The sequence below is a fragment of the Carcharhinus amblyrhynchos genome, chromosome 5 (assembly GCF_965287045.1).
Source record: "Carcharhinus amblyrhynchos chromosome 5, sCarAmb.v2.hapA, whole genome shotgun sequence".
Classification (NCBI taxonomy): Eukaryota; Metazoa; Chordata; class Chondrichthyes; order Carcharhiniformes; family Carcharhinidae; genus Carcharhinus; species Carcharhinus amblyrhynchos.
Genome location: NC_137328.1, coordinates 64,762,711 through 64,783,097, shown reverse-complemented (window position 1 = coordinate 64,783,097; position 20,387 = coordinate 64,762,711). Strand labels below are relative to the sequence as shown.

Below are 20,387 nucleotides of genomic sequence, written 5' to 3'. Positions count from 1 at the left end.
GCTTTCATGACTTTGGCTATTACCGGTGGGTCATCCATGGCGCTGTTGATATCAACCTGTGGAATCCTGTCTATTGCCTCATCGTTAATAGGTGACGGTCGGTTGAGGACGCCTTCAAAGTGTTCAGCCCATCTTTGCAGCCTGCTCTGTAATGAGAGTTGGACCATTTGTACTCAGGAGGGAGGAACTCCCGAGTGGTTGAGGTCCATAGAGAGTGTTGAGGGCTTCATAGAATCATTTCAAGTCGTTTCTGTCAGTGTACCCCTGTATTTCATCTGCCTTGGCGCTCAGCCAGGCATCCTGCATTTTACGCGGTTTAATCTGGACTGTTCTGCGAGCACTGGTAAAAGCATTTTTCTTGGCAGCTGAAGATGGGTCATTCTGACAGGCCCAATGAAGACAGTGCTTTTCAACAAGTAGAGCCTGTATCTCCTCATCATTATCATCGAACCAATCATGCTGCTTGAGGATGGAGGGCCCGAGTGTCTTCAGCACAGATGTATGGATAGCATCCCTGAAGCGTTCCCACTCGTCCTCAGTGCTGCCTGTAGGTCAGCAAGCTTGATTTCTAAGTCTTCAGCCAGTGCTGAAGCTATGCTGGGGTTCTTTAGCTTGGCTGTATTGATTCTTTTCATAACCTTGCTTCCTTGTGGTCGCCTCTTGAGTCTGATGTGGAGGCTTATTTTGGAGACAATGAGCCTGTGATCTGTCCAGCAGTCAGCACCACACATGGCCTTGGTTACTCTGACATCCTGCCTGTCTTTTCTCCTGACAATGACATAGTCGATAAGATGCCAATGCTTAGAGCGGGGCTTCATCCAGGAGGTTTTGTTATGGGTAGGCAGACGGAAGGTTGTGTTGGTGATGAGGAGGTTGTGTGCTGCACAGGTCTCCATTAAGAGTAGGCCGTTACTGTTACACTTGCCCACTCCATGCTTCCCAATGACTCCCTGCCAGATTGCAGAATCACACCCTACTCTTGCATTGAAATCGCCAAGCAAGGTCAGCTTGTCAGTACTGCTCACTGCTGATAGTGGGGCGTCTAGTTCTTCGTAGAACTTGCCTTTCATCTCGTCCGGGTTGTTCATTGTGGGGGCCTAGGTGCTGATCAGGGTGGCTTGACTTCTGTTCTGTAGCGGAAGCTGCATCATGACCAGACATATTGAAAATGCACTGCTACTGCCTTCACAGGTCCAGCGGGACTCTGCAGTACAAACCACAAGGGTATCATAGATTGTTGTGGTATATTATGTAGTGATGATAGGCCATGAAGCATGACAAATCCTTGCACTGAGATGATAGGGAGAATGAAAATGAATAGGATGAGCCTGTGGAAGAAGGCATGAACGTGCTTGTCTTGCATGTTTCTCCACATCATCCAGTAGATGATCCTTCTATCACAGGGACATATTTGCTTATTTGAGATGTCTACCACTCTGCCAGCCTCTCCGCAAAGAGCTACCTCTGAACCTGTGGAATTGGGGTGGAGGCAGATTCAACTGAGGCATTCAAGAGGGCAGTAGATGATTACTTGAATAGAAACAATATGCAGGAGTACAGGGAAAAGACAGGGAAGAAGACTAAATCATAATGCTCATTTTGCAGAGCCAGCACAGACATGATGGGCCAAATGGCCTCCTTCTACCAATACAATTCATTGATGCTGGGCACCTTGCAAGGGTGCAGGAGCAACCTCCTCAGCCATGCCTACTGGAGGCAATGGGATTATTGCAAAGGGGATGAGAAGAATTACCCTGGAAGTGCACTGAAAGAAAGCTCTGATACATCTTGCACACATTCCCCCTCCCTAGGAATACACAATGACACCTCTGTCTTCCTGAGGAACATGGTCAATTGGAGGGATATCCCCTTCTTACCCAGCTATTGTTGTTGGAGCTAACGGCTGGAGTTATGGAGTGCAAATCAGAGTGCTTGTGGATTGATTGCTTGATGTGGCCCTTAGTGGCGGTTAACAACTGCCTTTGTGCAGCCAAAACCCGAGACCTATCATCAGCCTGGAGCTTAGGGAGGAACATACTCCCCAACAGTCCTCCTTGAGCCTGGGAACTTGGTTGTCACAGTCTCCTTCAGCTTTTAGAACATGTCTGTGCTGTGCTTAAAAGAATGTGGACCTGATTCTAAATGCAGTCGCTCCTCAACATGGAAGTTTCTGTTGTTGGGAACAGTGTACCCACTGATTAAGTTCTGATGGGTTTTCCAAATGCCATAGTAGGAATTTGAACTCATGTCACCGGATATTCGTCCAGCTCTTTGGATTACTAGTCCAGTAATAGCACCACTATGTTACTGATACCACAAATGGCCTATGGCTCCAAGTTTAACAAGAGGTAGGACAGTGTGAGTGACAGTGCAAACAGGAAGCTTGGGGGAGGCAGCTCATGATCAGGAAGGCTCTGGGTAGTTGAGGAGGAAGGTTTACAATGTTTGAGCGAGGACCCTTGAGAACTTTCAGCAATGAGTGGCTCACTCCTTAAGTTATCATCAAAATCTACCCATTATCTACAATCTCAAGTTAAGAATGTGATCGATTACTCAACACTCACCCAAATGACTAGAACTACAGCAATAATTAAAAAGATCAACACCATTGAGGAAAAAGCAATTGCTTGATTGATATCCTTGTCAGTGGGCTCAATGTCCACCACTTCCACCACTGCATGCTCTGGTTTCCCTGCAGCAACTCATCATAGTTCTTTGTGACCTCTACTACCTAGAACAGCATTATTGTTACAATATCAAGCAGCACCCCAACCCTAAACCCAACTGAGGCAAAAACTAGATAAGTGAGTCAGAAAGGTCTAAAGTTTCTGGGCACACTTGCTTCAAAACTGGAGAATCCTGTCCAAGGTCAATGGACCTTTGCATGTCCCCTGCAGCCCCCCACCGCCCGACACCTACTGTAATTCCACTGGCGAGCAGAAGGGGAGAGTTCCAGTCTCTGACTGTAACTCAGAGTTGGAGACTTTTTGGAGGGTTCTTAATACAGGAAAATTGTTCATTGGAAGTTGAAGCTTCCAGGTCAATTCCCACTTCTGAGGAATCCTGTAATGCATCCTCAGGGTACATCCATGGTACAGCTATTAAGCCTGTTGCAATCTCATACTTTTGCCATTGCAAGTAGAAAAAGTGCTAGTTTACTACATATCCTCTTTAATTTCTACTGAGAACCTCTGGGTAAATGTACACAGGCTAACAAACAGAACTAGCCAGGCCAGCCATACTGACCCTTACTGACTATGGCAAGGTCTGCAAGACGTAACAGGCTACAAAGTGAAAGCAGGTAAAATTGTGGCTCCAGTGCACCCCTCCCCGAAGAGCTCAATGCATTCTATGCCCGTTTTGAGCAAGAGGTCAGCGAGAGCATGTCCTCTATCCTGGAAGCCCTGAATGAACATATATCTGGGATCATCATTGCAGATGTCAGAGCAGCTTTCTTGAAGGGCAACCCACAGAAAGCAACTGGCCTGGATAGGGTACGTGGACGTGCGCTCAGATCCTGCGCAATCAGCTGACAGGGGTATTCGCAGACATCTTCAACCTCTCTTTACAACAGTATGAAGTCCCTATCTGCTTCAAGAAGACAACCATCATTCCAGTACCTAAGAAAAACAAAGCAGTGTGCCTTATGACTATCAGCCAGCGGCTTGGACGTCCATCATTACGAAGTGCTTCAAACGGCTAGTCATGGCACGAACCAATTCCAGCCTCCTAGATTGCCTGGATCCACTACAGTTTGCCTACTGCTGCAACGGGTCCTCAGCAGGTGCCATTTCCCTGGCCCTGCACTCAATCTTGGAATACCTAGATAACAAAGACATCTATGTCAGACTCCTATTTATTGATTACAACTCATTCTTCAACACTATGATTCCCACGAGACTCATCTCCAAATTCCATGGCCAGGGCCTCAGCACCTCCCTCTGCAACTGGATCCTGAACTTCCTAACTTAATAGACCATAATCAGTAAGGATAGGCAACAATACCTTCTCCAAGATCATCCCCAGCACCAGTGCCCCACAAGGCTGTGTTCTCAGCCCCTTATTATACTCCTTATACACCTACCACTGTGCAGTCAAATTCCCCTGCAATTCGATTTTCGAGTTTGCTGACGACACCACCATAATGGGTTGGATCTCAAACAATGACGAGGCAGAGTACAGGAATGAGATAGAGAATCAGGTGAACTGGTGCAGCAACAATAATTTCTCCCTGAATGTCAACAAAACAAAGGAGATTGTCATTGACTTCAGGAAGCGTAAAGGAGAACATGTCCCTGTTTACATCAACGGGAACGAAGTGGAAGGGATCGAGAGCTTTGAGTTTTTAGGTGTTCAGATTACCAACAACCTATTCTGGTCCCCCCATGCTGACACTATAGTTAAGAAAGCCCACCAATGCCTCTACTTTCTCAGAAGACTACGGAAATTTGGCATGTCAGCTATGACTCTCACCAACTTTTACAGATGCACCATAGAAAGCATTCTTTCTGGTTGTATAACAGCTTGGTATGGCTCCTGTTCTGCCCAAGACCGCAACGAACTACAAAAGGTTGTGAATGTAGCCCAATGCATCATGCAAACCAACCTCCTATCTGTTGACTCTGTCTATACTTTCTGCTGCCTTGGCAAAGCAGTCAGCATAATTAAGGGTCCAGTGGTGTAGCTAGAGGGGGAGCAGGGGGAGTGACTGCACCCTCTGAGCACATTCTTCAAAAGTGGAGCCTTTTCAATGAAATGTTCCCCACGGGCCCCTCAGATCTCTTCCCGAGATCTGAAGTCCTCGATCCATGTACTGCAATTGCGGGATGCGATGCGGATGTAGGAACTTCAGGCAGTGAGAAGGCATGCAATCTCTCGAGAGGGCTTGCAATCACAAGGATAATTGCAGAGGCTGTGAAGGACATAAACATGTAGCTCCCGCAACGAATGGGCAGTCGAGACAAGCATCCCTTGCTGACGGACATCACCAGCCGAGATTAGGTGAGTAAATAGATTTGGTGATTATCACTTGAAGAATTTAAACCACTACAGAGTCCAACATTGGCAGCTTTAATTTGAACAAACTGGCTCATTTAAGTACATAGCAAAGATCAAGAATGAATTTTAAATTATTTGTTATGCATTGTGGTGCCTTTTTTACGTGTTCGCTCCCCCTAACCTTAGAACCTGGCTACATCCCTGTAAGCATCCCATGCACCTCGAACATTCTCTCTTCCACCTTCTTTGTTTGAGGTCACATACCAACCAACTCAAGAACAGCTTTTTCCCCGCTGCTGTCAGACTTTTGAATGGACTTATCTTGCATTAAGTTGATCTCGCTCTACACCCTAGCTATGATTGTAACATTACATTCTACACTGTCCCGTTTCCTTCTCTATGAATGGTATGTTTTGTCTGTATAGCGCACACAAAACTCTTCACTATCTGTTAATACATGTGACAATAATAAATCAAATCAAAGCAAATCAAAAGTTTCAACCCTAACCTTTGCATAATGAAAACTGAAAATGTTGGACATTTTCAGCAGGTCTGGCAGCATCTGCAGAGAGAAAGAGTTAATTTTCAAGTTGACCTATTCATCGGTGACCCCTGGATCCTATTCATCTTGACCCCTGGATCGGATGAAAGGTCAAAATATTACTTCAATTTCTCACTGTCCACAGAAGCTGCCTGGCCTGCAGAATAGTTACAGCATTTTCTGCACCTTTGGCAGCCTTTACAGTTATTTGGATTTTATATTCACAGTCCCTCATTACTCTCCCCTGGATCAGAACCAGGATTGACATTGCATTGGGGGAGGGGCTACTCACCACTGATCAGTCAGTCACCCGGCACCTACCTAGCAACCTGCCTAGCAACGGCCTTCCCACTGCAAAGCGTCATAGGGGAGGGTGGCAACCACTGACATCACCTGTACAATCCTGGGTTTCTATTGGGGAATTGTGCTGGCAATCATAGTAAATCCCCGCCCCATATGCAAATGAAGAACCGAGCGGCGTTCCCTGATTGGTCTTCCATGATGTCGCCTGATAGTGTCGTATGCAATGTGGGTGGGGGGGGACACAAAACTACCGGGGGGGCGGGGTCACAACTTCCGGGGGCGGGGCCACGAGAGCGGAGGCGGGGCGGCAGCTGTGAGTAAACTGGTCAGTGAGTGAATCAGCCCGGCACCGGGGGGCAGTGAGACCCCCCCCCAGCCCGGGGCAGAATCAGCCCGGCACCGGGGGGCAGTGAGACCCCCCCCCCAGCCCGGGGCAGAATCAGCCCGGCACCGGGGGGCAGTGAGACCCCCCCAGCCCGGGGCAGAATCAGCCCGGCACCGGGGGGCAGTGAGACCCCCCCCCCAGCCCGGGGCAGAATCAGCCCGGCACCGGGGGGCTTGAGCGCCCCACCACCTCCTCCGATCCCCAACCCGGAGCAGAGAGCGGGCCGTGGGTAAACTGATTGGAGACTGAGTCAGTCCACGGTACCGGTGCAGAATAACTCCCCATCAACATCTCTGATCAGTGAGCCCCCCCCCAGGGCGGAGAGTAAAGCCTGACTTTCCCCTGCCAGGCTGGAATCTAGGAGGTGGTTCTGTGGTGCCCGAGGATGTGACCGTACCATGTTATTGTTTATTACTGATGATGTTTGACTGTGATACTGACACTGCTGATTGTTCATTAACACAGGGGCAGTGAGGCTTTGGGAATCCGCAGAGGTCTCAGCATCAGCTGAAATTGGACAACAAGGTGCCCATATGTACAGTAGTGTGTGCACTTCCGCTGCTAAAATCCTATCTATTATGAGCGGAGAGTTGTGTTTCAGGATCACCATAGTGTTGACAAATAGGGAGGAAGGTTGTTTTATTTAGGCAGCTCCGAATTGTAAATTATTTATAGCAACTCTGCCTAATGGATGTAAACTGTCTGCACACAGTGAGCAAGGTGTGGTCTAGAGCTCAATTTGGGTCGAATTATTTGTTTTGTGATTATATTCAGTTTGTTGATTAATTAAGTTAAAGTTGCTTGGCTGCAAATGCTTCTTGATATGTGACCACATGTAAGAGCTGGATCACTTTATTTCGGCAGCAAGTTCAGGGCAGTACAGCCACTGTTGTATCGCTTGGAGTCCTTTATTTAATGCGAGATTAAACTCGGCTCACTCTGCCTATTTTAGGTGGATATTAAATATCCCATGGCAATATTTAAAGCAAGGCATTTTCCTGGTGTCTCAGCCAACAATTGTCCAACACTACCAAACAAAATAACTGATCATTTGTCTCATTGCTATTTGTAGGCCCAGACTGCACTGGTTGCTGCATTTGCCTCATAATGAGTGACATCTCAGATGTAATTCATTGATTGTGAAGTGTTTGGGATGTTCTGAGGTCGTAAAATATGTTACATAAACATGTGACTTTTCCTGTTTGGTACTTTATTCTCTTAATTTGAGTGAAACAGAATAAAATGCAAGGTAGTTTTCATTGTTTTTCAATATAGAACTTGTTACATGGGAGTGACTTTTAGATAGTAATCTAATTTCAGAGTTCAAACTTAATCTGAAAACAGGCTTGAGTTAATTACATTAACTTCATTAAGTGGACTGTTAGAGTAACCGTTATTACTATATATTGTAACAATGTGGGGTACATTATTTTTCAATAAAGTTGGTGTACAATTTTTTTATTTTGCACTCCACTGATGCACAGGAAGATTCCATTTTAAAGTAATGGATGTTTTACAGTACATGTTTTTATAAAGTTTACCACCTAAAATAACTAGGAGATACTAAGACTAACCTAAATGCATGGTTCAGGTGACCAGCTTGAATGTTCTTTCACTTGAACTTGAACACCTCTATTAGGTTAAGGGATTGAATAGTATATACCAGTCTTCATTCTCCCAGGCAATCTTTTGAACTATATTGTTTTGATAATGAGGTTGCTATCAAATATGAGCCATGCTTCTTTTTCAAAATGGGCAAATGCACTTCCTAACCTTGACACTGTTTTGTTGCAGCAAGTAAAGGTGCAAAGTGGAGGGGGAGAAAATGTTGCAGTTGGCAGAAGTGGTGTATCTTCTGGTTTATCTGTGTACAATACGGAATACATTCACATCTTTCAGGTAAAATAAGCTTATGTGCAGAATCGAATTGAGTTTGATTGGCCTTGCCAACAGATGTAATCTGCTAAAAGTATGGCACATTTAAAATATCTGTTTAAAATAATTTCATGTGTTATTTAGGCCTCTCTAGACGCCAAAGAAGCATTTGTTGCTTTGTTTGATGCTTTTTATTTTATTTTAAAGTACTGCCTTTTCCCCATTGTTGTGGTGGTATTTCAGGAACAGATATGTTAGTAAGTCTATTGATTTTGTTCTTGTAGAACACCTTCAGGTAAATTGGTTGGGACATTGGAAAATCATAGCTACAACTTTAGTGGGCATGGTAATGGAAAGTGATGCACCTTCAGAAATATGACATGTGAAAAGTCTTGTAGCCTTTTGAATCCATGGAAAATGTGCATAGACAATCCCCGTCCCTATTTTACTGCATTAAAGATTACATAGTTGGCAAATTGTTGTTGCATCTAACCAACCTTAGGCACAGATGTATAAATTGCTAACCCAATTGTTTATTAGATAAAGGGATCATCCAGGGTGGCTCTAATCAATACAGGACAAAATACCCCAGATCCTTTCCTGTTTTTTGATAACATAGCTAATCACAGCTAAGGCAGAGTTGTGCACTCTAACTGGCCACTGTCTCCTGGGCTAGGAAGGGGAAAAAAGTCAACTTTTGGACCAATACCAGATTAACTTGTTCTTGAATGTGTTGTTCTTGATGAATTACTTGTCACACTATTACCAGAATGTATTACATCTTGTGCAGAAAAAGCAATGAAAGTAAGTACTATGTTAATTGGCTTCAATACATATAATGTTTTCAAATTTACATACAGCATTCAAGAAGGAATCCATCTTAATGACCTTTTAATTTCAGTAAATTAGAAACTGAAATGTGCAACATCAGTTTGTTTGTGTGTTTAATATATTTTGTTGAATTTGTTGTCTGGATTCACTAGGATATGTGAAGCTGTTCCATTACAGTCAGAAAAAAATACAAGTAAGTATTGTAATGATCAAATTTCTAAGTTAATTTTGCTATTCATTTTAGAAAATGGAGAAAAAAGGTACAGAATCGTAATTGTTGATTTAAAAAAAAAACAATGTTTGCCCACAAAAGATTGAATGTGAAATATACGTTCAATTCCCTGGCATTTTTTATTTATTTGTTCATGTGATGTGGTGTTGTCAAGGCCAGCAATTATTGCTCATCCCTGAATGCTCTTGAGGCGGTGGTGACCTGCCTTCTGGAAAGGCTGAAGTCTGTGTGGGGAAGATGTTCCCACAACGCTGTTAATGAATCTAGCAATAATGAAGCAACAGCAGTATTGGAATTTAATAAAACATCTTTAACATTATAAAAAGCCTACTTTACAAATACATTATTTAATAAAATTTAACAGAACTACTTGGAATGTTGTGTGACATGGAGGGAACTTGCAAATGGTGGTATACCCATGCACCTGTTCTCATGTTACAGGCTTTCAAAGCCTTGACAAGTTGCTGCAGTGTATCTTGTACATGTTACAGACTGCAATCATTGTGGAGAGAGAGCGAGTGCTCATGGTGTTGGGTGGAATGACAATCAAGTGGATTGCTTTATCTTCGATGGTGTCAAGATTTTTCAATGTTATTGAAGCTGTAGTTGTACAGGCAAGTGGGAAGTATTCCATTATGCTGCTGACTCGAGTCTTGTAAATGATGGATAGGCTTGGGAAACAGGAATCCACCACTTAGGAAAACAACTAACGAGGGAACTTAACATGAAGTTCCTCACCAAATCACATACTATTGTAACTTGAATATTTCTCGTTGTGCCTTCATGATATTTGGGCCAAAACCTTGGGACATCTTACCAAAATGCATTATGGGAGCACCTTCATCACAGGGACTTTGGTGAAGGCCATTAGCGATGGATAATCAATGCTGGCCTTGCCTGCAATGTCCACATCCTGTAATTCATTTAAAATGTATTAAGATTTGCTTTCTTGAATGTGTCATTCTTTTGTTATTTGGATTCTGGGTTTAGTAAGTTAACTCATGATAATTTTATACCATGATGAAAAATTACACCTAAGTAAATTGAATTTGATTAACTATGGTCTTGATTTAATATTAAAATACTCATATGTACAGATGAATGATTATTAACTGGTAATTTTTGAATTACAAGAAATTTTCAGTGCAATAATGTAGATTTTCTTCTGTAAAATTGAGGGTCACATTTGTATGCAAAGAGTTTTATGGAGCTAAATGAATGGGCAAACAATTTTTCCAGGCTACCTTGAGACTGTTAATATAGTACTTCAGAAACCATAACACCTTACATAAAGCTTGTTTGTATGGATCCTGGAATATCCTAGCTTGCCTTAATTTTGAGATGTATCAATATGTATCTGACTGGAGGCTTTTCACATGGAATTCACTCATCCAAGTAGTTCAGTAGTCGATATGGGCAACATGGTAGCACAGTGGTTAGCACTGCTGCTTCACAGCTCCAGGGACTGGGTTTGATCTGGGCTTGGGTCACTGTCTGTGTGGAGTTTGCACGTTCTCCTTCTGTCTGCATGGGTTTCCTCTGGATGCTCCGGTTTCCTCCCACAGTCCAAAGATGTGCAGGTTAGGTTGACTGGCCATGCTAAAAATTGCCCCTTAGTGTCCTGGGATGTGTAGGTTAGAGGGTAAATATGTAGGGATATGGGGTAGACCCTGGCTGGGATTGTGGTCGGTGCAGACTCAATGGGCCAAATGGCCTGTTTCCTCACTGTAGGGATTCTATGGTATGTCTTTAAAAAGCTGTTTCTGTTTCCCTAATAGGACTCAGTAAGTAATTCAGGAAATAATTAATTGAAAACAGCAATATAAAGAGTAGAAACAGTTTGATAGGAAGGGGTAGTGTGATGTTGAGCTAAAAGATGATGGCATAAGCAAGGAATTTATAAATTATCTTTGTTGGATTTCTTGCAGTATATAAATTACTTTGTGTTAATGTGACACTTGACTTGTAGATATATTCATATTTCTGTTGAAAGTCAAGATTTGTATGTTGTGTAATATGTTCAAGCACCCATTGAATGAAAGACTTATCTTCACTAATAGTTCTTTGGAGCTGGTTGCGAGTCTAGGTGGAAGTGCGGTGGCAGTTCATTTATCAGCATTTTCTGCTTGCTCCTTCTAGCAAAGTAATTAATCTTTGTTTTGGGCCTCCCCCCTGCTATTTTCCACCCACTCTCGCTTGTATGGGGATCACAGATAGGTTGGCTCTGCTGGTTCACTGAATATTCTGCACCACTGGACAAGCCCGGAAAATGATATATTTGCTTTCTATAGATATTAATTAGTTAGCTATATAAAAAAATGAATTCTTTCAGAGAAAGAAAATGTAATTCTCTGAAGTAACTTTTTAAAAGTTGTCAATAGTTTCAAAATACTGAAACATTATGATTTTTATTATGTTTATAAATTAAACAGCAGGAATTTTGCAACTAAGGCCTTGCTGGGAAAAAGAGGAATTCAGTATTATAAGAGAATGCACTCCATGCAGTGATTATGAAAAGGTATTGTTTACATGTAACTTACAAACATTTTATGCTTACAGTAATTATAAAATTTCATTTAAGACAAAAAACAGTAAACTGACACAAATAAAAATAATTGAGATGCTTATTTGCCATTCTTGTGCCTTTGGTATGACAATATATACCAGGAACAACCTGACCTGCTCTTAATGTCACTTCATAACTAGATAGTAAATTATGCAGAATAACATATTGGATCATAATTTGCTGCAGATCCCAATATGTTATTTCTCCTGGCTATCCTTCATCTATCATTCTAGTTGTAATCATAAAAAATGCTAGTAAAAATGTTCACTCTTCCCAATTGGATTATGAATTTCTAAGTGTCCTGTGATCATCTTCCTAATAATGCATTCTAATATCTTCCCTGTTACTGATATCAGGTTAGCTGGTTTATACTTCACCACTTTTTAATCTACTATGCCTCTTAAATGTATTTTTGCTAATCTATTCCTCAGAGGTTTTTACAATCTGTTTTTATGTTTTCTGCCAGTTTACTCATTCTATTTTGCTTTCTCTGTCAAGATTTGTGGTTATCTTTAAATTCTAAAATCCTTTTAATTCTTGTATGTTATATTCTTTTCGGAAAATTATAAGCTTCTTCATTAATCTGAAACTATCTTTAACTTGTTGGCTGCAGTCCTTTATGGGAACGTATATTAATTATGAATTATGATTTAATTATTTAACTGCTTGGAGTTGATTGTCTATTGTCAACAGCTGTTACTTGTATTTGTACTGTGTTTTTAATTGTAATAAACCATCTCAGTAGTTCGAATGTTATAAAGCAAAATCTGATATCGAGCCACTTAGGAGATAATGGGGTAGGTGACCAAAAAATTGGTCAATAAAGATGGGTTGTTAGTACGAGAGAAAGATAGTGATGACAGGTTTATTGAAAGAATCTAGAGCAATATTGAGTGAATGAAGACGCAGCTACCAATCATAGAACAATTAAAAACAGGAAGGCTTAGGAGTGCGGATACCTTAGAGTTGTGGGAGTGAAGGAGATTATTAAAATGGAGCGAGGCAAACTCAAGGAGAGATTTGTAAACTAGAATAAGAATTTCAAATTGAGGCATTGCATAATCAACAACCTCTATATCTTAGTGAGGACAAGCAAGATTGGTGAGTGGGTCTTGTTTAGCAGAATTAAAACCTCAGATTTACAGAGGATAGAATGGAAGCTGGCCAGGAGTCAACTGAATAGTCAAGTCTAGAGGCAAGTTATGGATGAGGTTGCTCGCAGTAGATGAATTAAGGCAGGGGCAGAGTTCAGCAGCCCTAGAATGGATATAGATGATGATGTTGGCACATTTTTTTGAAATCTCACCTTCGTATAAAATATGATACCAAGATTATGAACAGTTTTGTTTAGCTCCAAAGTGTTGCCAGGGAGAAAGATGGAGTCAGTAACTGGAAGATGAAATTTTCAGTGGAGACCTAAGACTTTGTCTTCCCATGTTTAATTAGAGGAAATTCCTGTTTGTTCTCTACTAGATGTCAGACAGGCAGTCTGATAATTTTGAGACAGTGGAGGAATTGCCAGGGAGTGGTGTGGGAGAGCCGAGTTATACCAGCATTCATGTGAAAAATTCTGAGTTTCATTTTGCCAAAGTGCAACATGTAGTGAGAAAAAGGATGAGCCAAGGACAGATAGGAACATCAGAGCACTGGAAGAGAAGTCATTTCAGATGATTCTTTGGCTATGATTAGACAGATAAGAATGAAGTGCCGTCTAGTTGGACAGGGGTGGACAGTGGTTGAACCATAATGTTATCAACTGTCATAAAGGTTTTAGAGTGATTGACAAGGATGAGGAGAGGGTGCCACAGTCCCACAGGATGATATTTGTGACTTGTCATATCTTTTAACTAAGTTTCCCAATTTGGCTAACCTTTCTTTCATATCAATATAGTTTACTTTGTTCAGATTTGAGACCCCAGTTTGACTTAACCAAATCATCATGGTGATCACTCAATTGAGAGGCTCCAATTATATAAAGCTAAGTTTGCATCATTACACAATACTAGATCCAAAATAGTCTGATCCCTTGACATACTGATATGGATAAATATTGTGAATACATCCCGGGAACTTGTTCCCCACATTCTCACTGCAAATTTGGTTCATCCAGTTTATATGAAGGTTAAAAATCCTGCATGATCACAGTTATCCTTGTTCAGTGTACCTTTAATTTCCTGATTGGTACACTGTCCACCACTGCAATCATCTATAACCTATTTTCACCAGTGTTTTGGGGCCCTGTTATCTGTTAGCTCCAACCAAACTGATTCTATATCTTGATTTCTTTTTTCTGTCCTATCTTTATTATTAGGGCTATTCTTACTGCCACCACCCCCATCCCCCCACTTTCCCACCTTGTCATCTTGGATGAGGCTCTGACTTTAATTTAGTGAAACATTATCTTGGACAAATTGCCATGTTACAATCGACCTTCCTGCTGCTGAATGTGTGTATGAAGTCTGTGATAAAATTTATTCTATCATTTTGCTAATTTTTTTGTGAAACTAATAATTAAAAACTGACTATATATAACTATAATGCCACAATCACTGAAGCCTATCTCATATCTGAAACAAATCAGCTAAATTATTGAGAAACCAAATTCTCAATTAATCAAGAATCCATCACAGAGTTGACATGGTTGAGTGCCCATATATTTTGTCTTAAAAAAAGTCTTGATGCTTATTGCTACTGTTATGCTATGACTTATCATTCATTTAACCTTTTGCAGACGGTGCATGTGGAATGTACATTTACTGGGTTTGTGGAAGAAATAAAGTGCACATCTGACCATACGTATAGAAGGTAAGACAAACCCAAAATTCAGTCCAGTAGAACTCCTTGTTTGTTATAAGTAAAAAAAAATGACATTGGAAAGGCCAACTTAATCAGAAAATACCAAATAATCTTCAGGGGAAAAATAATATGTGAGACTGGCATTTTCAGAAACAAAAAAATGAAGTTGTGTATTTCTATTTGTTATACTTATCTGCAAATTAGTAATTTCACCATTAGGTTATCTGTTATCATTAACTGGGTCTATATTAGCTCTTGCTGTCCATCAATTGGTTGTCATTTCTTTCTTCTGTTTTCATTTAAATCATAAGGGTAGAATGATGGAGCCAATCACCCCATTATGTTCATCCAGTTTACAAATAATGCTTAATCTTGGCTTTTTCAAAAATTTTGAACCTTTGACTTCATTAAGTGTCACTGTTTCCCAAAACAGTTCAAAAAAATTCAGATAACCTTTCACCTTTTTCCAACCCACGTATCCAGCACATCTTTCAGACAGAGGAAACCAGACCATCCAGAGGAAACCCACACAGACACAGGGAGAATGTGCAGACTCCACACGGACAGTGATCCAAGTCAGAAATCAAATCATTTCGCTGTGAGGCAGCAGTGCTGACCACTGTGCTGACCCCATTGTATTCTAGTCATACAGCAACACAGGTTAAATCATAAACGTCAATTTTTTTAAACAGATTTAAGAAAATATTTTCTTCCCCGTATTCTTTTACTTGCCTTTTCACATCCACACAATTGCCAACAATCAGTATAGCAAAAATGACTACAGTTATTACATCGGTGAAGCAAAACAAACTTTAACGTAAAAATCACTTTCACAATAGCTAATATCCAACATTGGATATTGGTACCACAACCCACTTTTACTTCACAAGTGATCCAGTCCACCTTGTTGACCAACAAGGGGCATACATGCAGTGGGTCGTGCGAGGGCTGCTCTTGGATGTTGCTTTGAGAGTTGCCTAGTGCTTCACGTACGCTTAAACTGGACCATCTGACGGGCAACAGTGACTATCACTGTTTGCTGTGCAGATACATGGATTTGGGCCAGTGTCTGCGGGAGTTTGCACATTCTCCCCATGATTGTGTGGGTTTTCTCCGGGTGCTCCGGTTTCCTCCCACATCCCAAAAACGTGCTCTTAGGCTGATTGGTGTAACAAATTGTCCCTAAATTAGTCTTCCCTCAATCTTCCCCAGTAGGTGTAGACAAAGGTCATGGGTAGAGGAGGGCACTCAATGTTAAAATGGCAGCATAGGCTCGTTGGGCTGAAGGGCCTGTTTCCCCATGCTGTGTTCTTTGTTTTGTATCGTTGTAAGCATCTATTCTTTGAAGTTATAGAAATTACATGGAATGTCCATCACAAAAAGAGGCCAATCAACTTTTGACCATTATGTCTGGTTCCGCTCCACATGAGACTTCCCACTGCTCTTCATTTTGCCCTATCTACATATAACTTGATACATTTCTTTATGATCTACTCTTCTGGCTTTCCCTTAAGTGCATCTGTTACTTGCTCAACTATACTTGTGGTAGCAAATTTCACATTCCCATTATCCCAGGAACCTCAGTTACGGACTTTCAAGAGGAAATATCTTCTCTCGATCCACCCTTTTCGTGCCCTTCATAATTTTTAATGTGTTGTGATGCTTCCTTTATTAGTGAAACAACTGATGGGTTTCTAGCAATGTTGGATATTATATTAGCTATTGTGAAACTGATTTTTAGGTTAAAGTTTGTTTTGGTTCACCGACGTAAAACTGTAGTCATTTTTGCTATACTGATTGTTGGCAACTGTGAGGATGTGAAGAGGCAAGTAAAAGAATATGGAAGAAAATGTTTTCTTAAATCTGTTTAAAAAAAATTGATGTTTATGATTTAACCTGCGTTGCTGTATGACTAGAATGGGGTCAGCACAGTGGTCAGCACTGCTGCCTCACAGCGACATGGTTTGATTTCTGATTTGGATCACTGTCTGTGTGGAGTCTGCATGTTCTGCCTGCGTCTGTGTGGGTTTCTTCTGGATGGTCTGGTTTCCTCTGTCTGAAAGGTGTGCTGGTTACGTGCATTGGCCATGCTAATTTCTCCCTCAGTGTACCTGAACAGGCGCCAGAATGTGGTGACTAAGAGGATTTTCGCAGTAACTTCACTTCCAGCGTGTGTAAGCTAGTTGTGACACCAATAAATAAACTAAGAACACAAAATTAAACTGCTTTTAAATTAGCACTTAATTGTAAACTTGGTCTATGATCAGAAATAATTAACTGGAACATTTGTCATAGTTGAAGTGAATTCCAAGAAGAAAAATTAGCAAGGCTGTGGTGAAAAAGCGGGGAAGTTGCATTAGGTATTCAGTTGTGTTGGGTGCACGAGTTTATTGCAAGTGTTCTACCTACTATTTTAAGCTGAATCATTCTAGATGTTTGATATTGTGAAGCCCTGACAAACGTGGAGCTGTGGTATTATGGCACAGTCTTCTTGTGATCCTGTCAGTTTAAAAAAAAATGAAAGCAAACAGTCTATTGACAATGTTGAATGCAGAGAAAACATCTTAGGTTGGAGCACACAAGATCAGCAACATACATTTATAAAGTACTTTCAATTTGATGTAGCTAAACCTTCCGTGGTGCTGTACAGAGATATGATTAAAATCTTGGATGCTGAGCTAAGGAGGGAAATAAAATATTAGGAGGGGCATCCAAATGCAACTGAACGTTGCTCTTCCAGAGAGCCAGTGGAGATGATGGGCCAAATGGCTTCCCATGCTGTAAACATTCTATGATTCCATGAATACACATGATTTGATTTTATATTGTTGAAATATTTCTCATTAAATTCTATCTTGGTATTGGTAAAATATATTCATGGATTAGGTGGATAATCTTGAATCAGGAAGGATGTTTTTAGTGGAGGGGTGTCCAGAACCAGGGTCAAAGCCTGAGGATGTGGGGTAAACTACTAAGGATTGAGATGGGGAGAAATTTCTTCACCCAGAGAATTGTCAGCTGGTGCAATTGTCTACCACAGAAAGCAATTGAGACCACAACATTGTTTTCAACAAAGAGTTGGATATAGCTCTTGGGGATACAGGGATCAAAGGATATTGAGGAAAACAAGGACAGTTACAGAGTTGGATGATCAGCCATGAGCAGGAGGAGCAAGCTCAAAGGGCTGGATGGCCTACTCCTATTTTCTATATTTCTATTTCAGACTGTACAGAGTACAACCTGTCAACTAGCTGTTAAAATGTTATGATCCCTTATGGTGCTGCTGAATGACTGAGGGTATTGTTCTTCTGTCAAGATTTGGCATTCATCCATGCTGAATATGTTGGGGTGGTGTTCAGTATGCTTTTAAAATGTTTCTATTTCAGACTGTACAGAATAACCAACTCTGGTTTGTCACTGCCTCTTGTCAAACAAAACACTTTGTTTGACATTCGGTTCTAGTCGACTTGAAGCTTCCTCTGGTTAAAGATTAGGAACAGTGAAGCCATTTTCAACCCCTGCCACAGATTCATCATGTGGCAGGGACTGAACGAAATGCATCTTCATCTCCAAGCCTATCTGCTTCTCTTTCATAATGTCAGTCCTGCGTGGCCTAAATGCTGCTGACACCCTCATCCATGCTTTTTCTGCTTTCACACTTGACTATTCATATTCTCCAGGTCAGCCTCTTCCACTCTCTATAAACATGGACTCATCCAAAGTTTTGTTGCTTATGTCCTAACTCACATGGAGTCCTATTTACCTGTCATCTTTGTGCTTGCTAACTTACACTGGTTCATGGCCCACTAGAGATTTTACCTGTCTTCACATCTCTCTAGGACTTTACTTGGTGTCCTCCTTACTTTGGTAAGTTCATTCAACCTTTCTCCTCCATGTCTGACCGATTACATTTCAGTCACTTCCTCCACCACCCCCCCCACCACCATAAAAAAGGCCTGTTGTACCTACAATGGCCCAAGCTTTAAATTCTTTCCCTAATGTTCTAACCTCTCCACCATTCCTTTCAGTTTACTTCTAAAAATCTGTCTCTTTGACCAAGATTTTAGTCAGGTATTTTTAGTAGCTCCTGCTTCAATTTTTTATCTGCATTCCTGTGAAGTACCTTGGCATATTTTATAACACTAAATACTCTACCACAATATCGTTCCTCATGTAGGGTTATTCCCAGCGAATGGCAACACCACTTGGTTGAATAGGCTAATTCTATGACTAGCTTGTTAGCTGCTTTTGGGATCTGTAGATTCTGCAAAGGGGCAAAGTACATTTTATTGTGGTTCCCAGGGATTTTACGGGAAACCGTGTTTAAAATTATTATATTGTTGAGGTAGAGGCACTTCATACTTGTTTTTCATGGCTAAGTTTGTTTTAAGTTTTACTGTACAATGAATTACAAAAATGTGCTGAACTATGACCAGATACGTATTCTCTAAAGGTTGTATTTGAATTCTGTATAAAAGTCACTGCTCTATTTTTCATTAACCTAGTAGGTTTCAGTGTTGGAATTAGGAAATTGTCTGCTAAATATGTATTAGGCTTTAACTCTAGTTAATGTTGCTTTCGCTTCTAACTTTTTGTAGCTGTCGTTCAGATGAAATGGAAGAGCTGAAGTTCTGGAAGTTCGAAGGAATTGTAGTTTTGGTGGGGGTAATTTTTGCCATCATTGTTATGTTTAGACAAAGGACACTAGATAGACGTGCTGAACAAAAAGTGCGACGGCAGCTAGAGGCGATTTAGGTTTCTCACAATTTTATTGATGTTTGAGTGTTTTGGAATAGAAAAAGCAATTTGTTTTTTGAATTAACTTTTCTTGAACTGTCTATCCTCAATGTTGTGTTTATTCTACATTCATGATTCCACCCATGTATACTGCAGAAATGTAAGAGTTCACACTTTTTGTTTTAAAAAATATTACTGTAACTTCCTAAATGGCTACAAATGTTGAGGTGTAATATCTGAAGAAACCATTACTGGTTAGACATTTTCAATATGTATAATATTTATATGAAAAGTAATTGTAATATAAAAGTTCTATTTATGTAGAAAATTAATAAAATTGGGAATGGTCTGATCAGTATTTTGTTTTACCAAATGAAATTTAATTTAAAATATTTTCTTTTATTAAAATCATAATTGTACATTGGCACTGATTTCAATTTATAAATTATTGTACTAGTATTGACTATTTTGTACTTTGTGCTGAACTTTGTTTGTATTTCCCCATTCTGCCCCTTCTCCCCTTTGAATGTAATCTAAATGTTGTATTAAATACAGTTTTGAATGCATATGAATTGTCTGTTTGGTGTTTGTGTGGCATAAAGTCATAAAAACTGTCAGTAGGTTTTGAGAAAATACTGAATAGCCAACACGAAGTAAAACTGTGCAGGTTGGTGTTGTATAGAAAAACAAGCCATCTTTTTCTTAACCCAAAAACAAAGTTTTGTTTAACTAAGATTTTATACATTACCCGGGGTTATTATTTCCTCAAAAGCATATGCTTGAATCTGGCCTCACTGAGAATGCTGTTACACCTGTACAGCTAAAATGCTGGTATTTATCTTAATGTACAAAATTGGACAAATGAAATCCAATAAATAAAAGCTTCATCACCTCCTCTCATTTATCAGGAAAATAATGAAAGGAAAAACAGTAGCACTTACCAATAAACTGCTTGTTGGACTTGTGTTAAGAATAATGAGCTGTTGTGTTCAATATATGAAAGGATTCATCCTCATGGTTCACTGTCAGTGTATGCGGACTGCTAAAGACACACAAGGTGATGTCCCTTCTACATCCTATTTTATTGATCACTGGTTTTGTGCAATATAAATTGGTCAATGGT

The 20,387-nt window shown here is 40.6% G+C and overlaps 1 protein-coding gene across 4 annotated transcripts; it reads left to right on the top strand.

Moving 5' to 3' along the window:
* The first annotated feature begins 6,125 nt into the window (after positions 1-6,125).
* LOC145343082 (protein JTB-like) lies at positions 6,126-19,862 on the top strand. 4 transcript variants are annotated; one of them, XM_080188932.1, is made up of 6 exons: positions 6,126-6,155; positions 8,022-8,126; positions 9,086-9,126; positions 11,598-11,683; positions 14,463-14,536; positions 19,126-19,862. In XM_080188932.1, the coding sequence occupies exons 2-6, from the start codon at positions 8,053-8,055 to the stop codon at positions 19,280-19,282; spliced, it is 432 nt and encodes a 143-aa protein (XP_080045058.1). In that variant the 5' UTR covers positions 6,126-6,155; positions 8,022-8,052; the 3' UTR covers positions 19,283-19,862. The 4 variants fall into 4 exon arrangements, with proteins under 4 accessions (XP_080045058.1, XP_080045059.1, XP_080045057.1 ...); XM_080188933.1 differs by having other exon boundaries at positions 6,149-6,167; XM_080188931.1 differs by lacking the exon at positions 6,126-6,155 and adding an exon at positions 6,187-6,752 and having other exon boundaries at positions 19,126-19,861.
* The last annotated feature ends 525 nt before the right edge of the window (positions 19,863-20,387 follow it).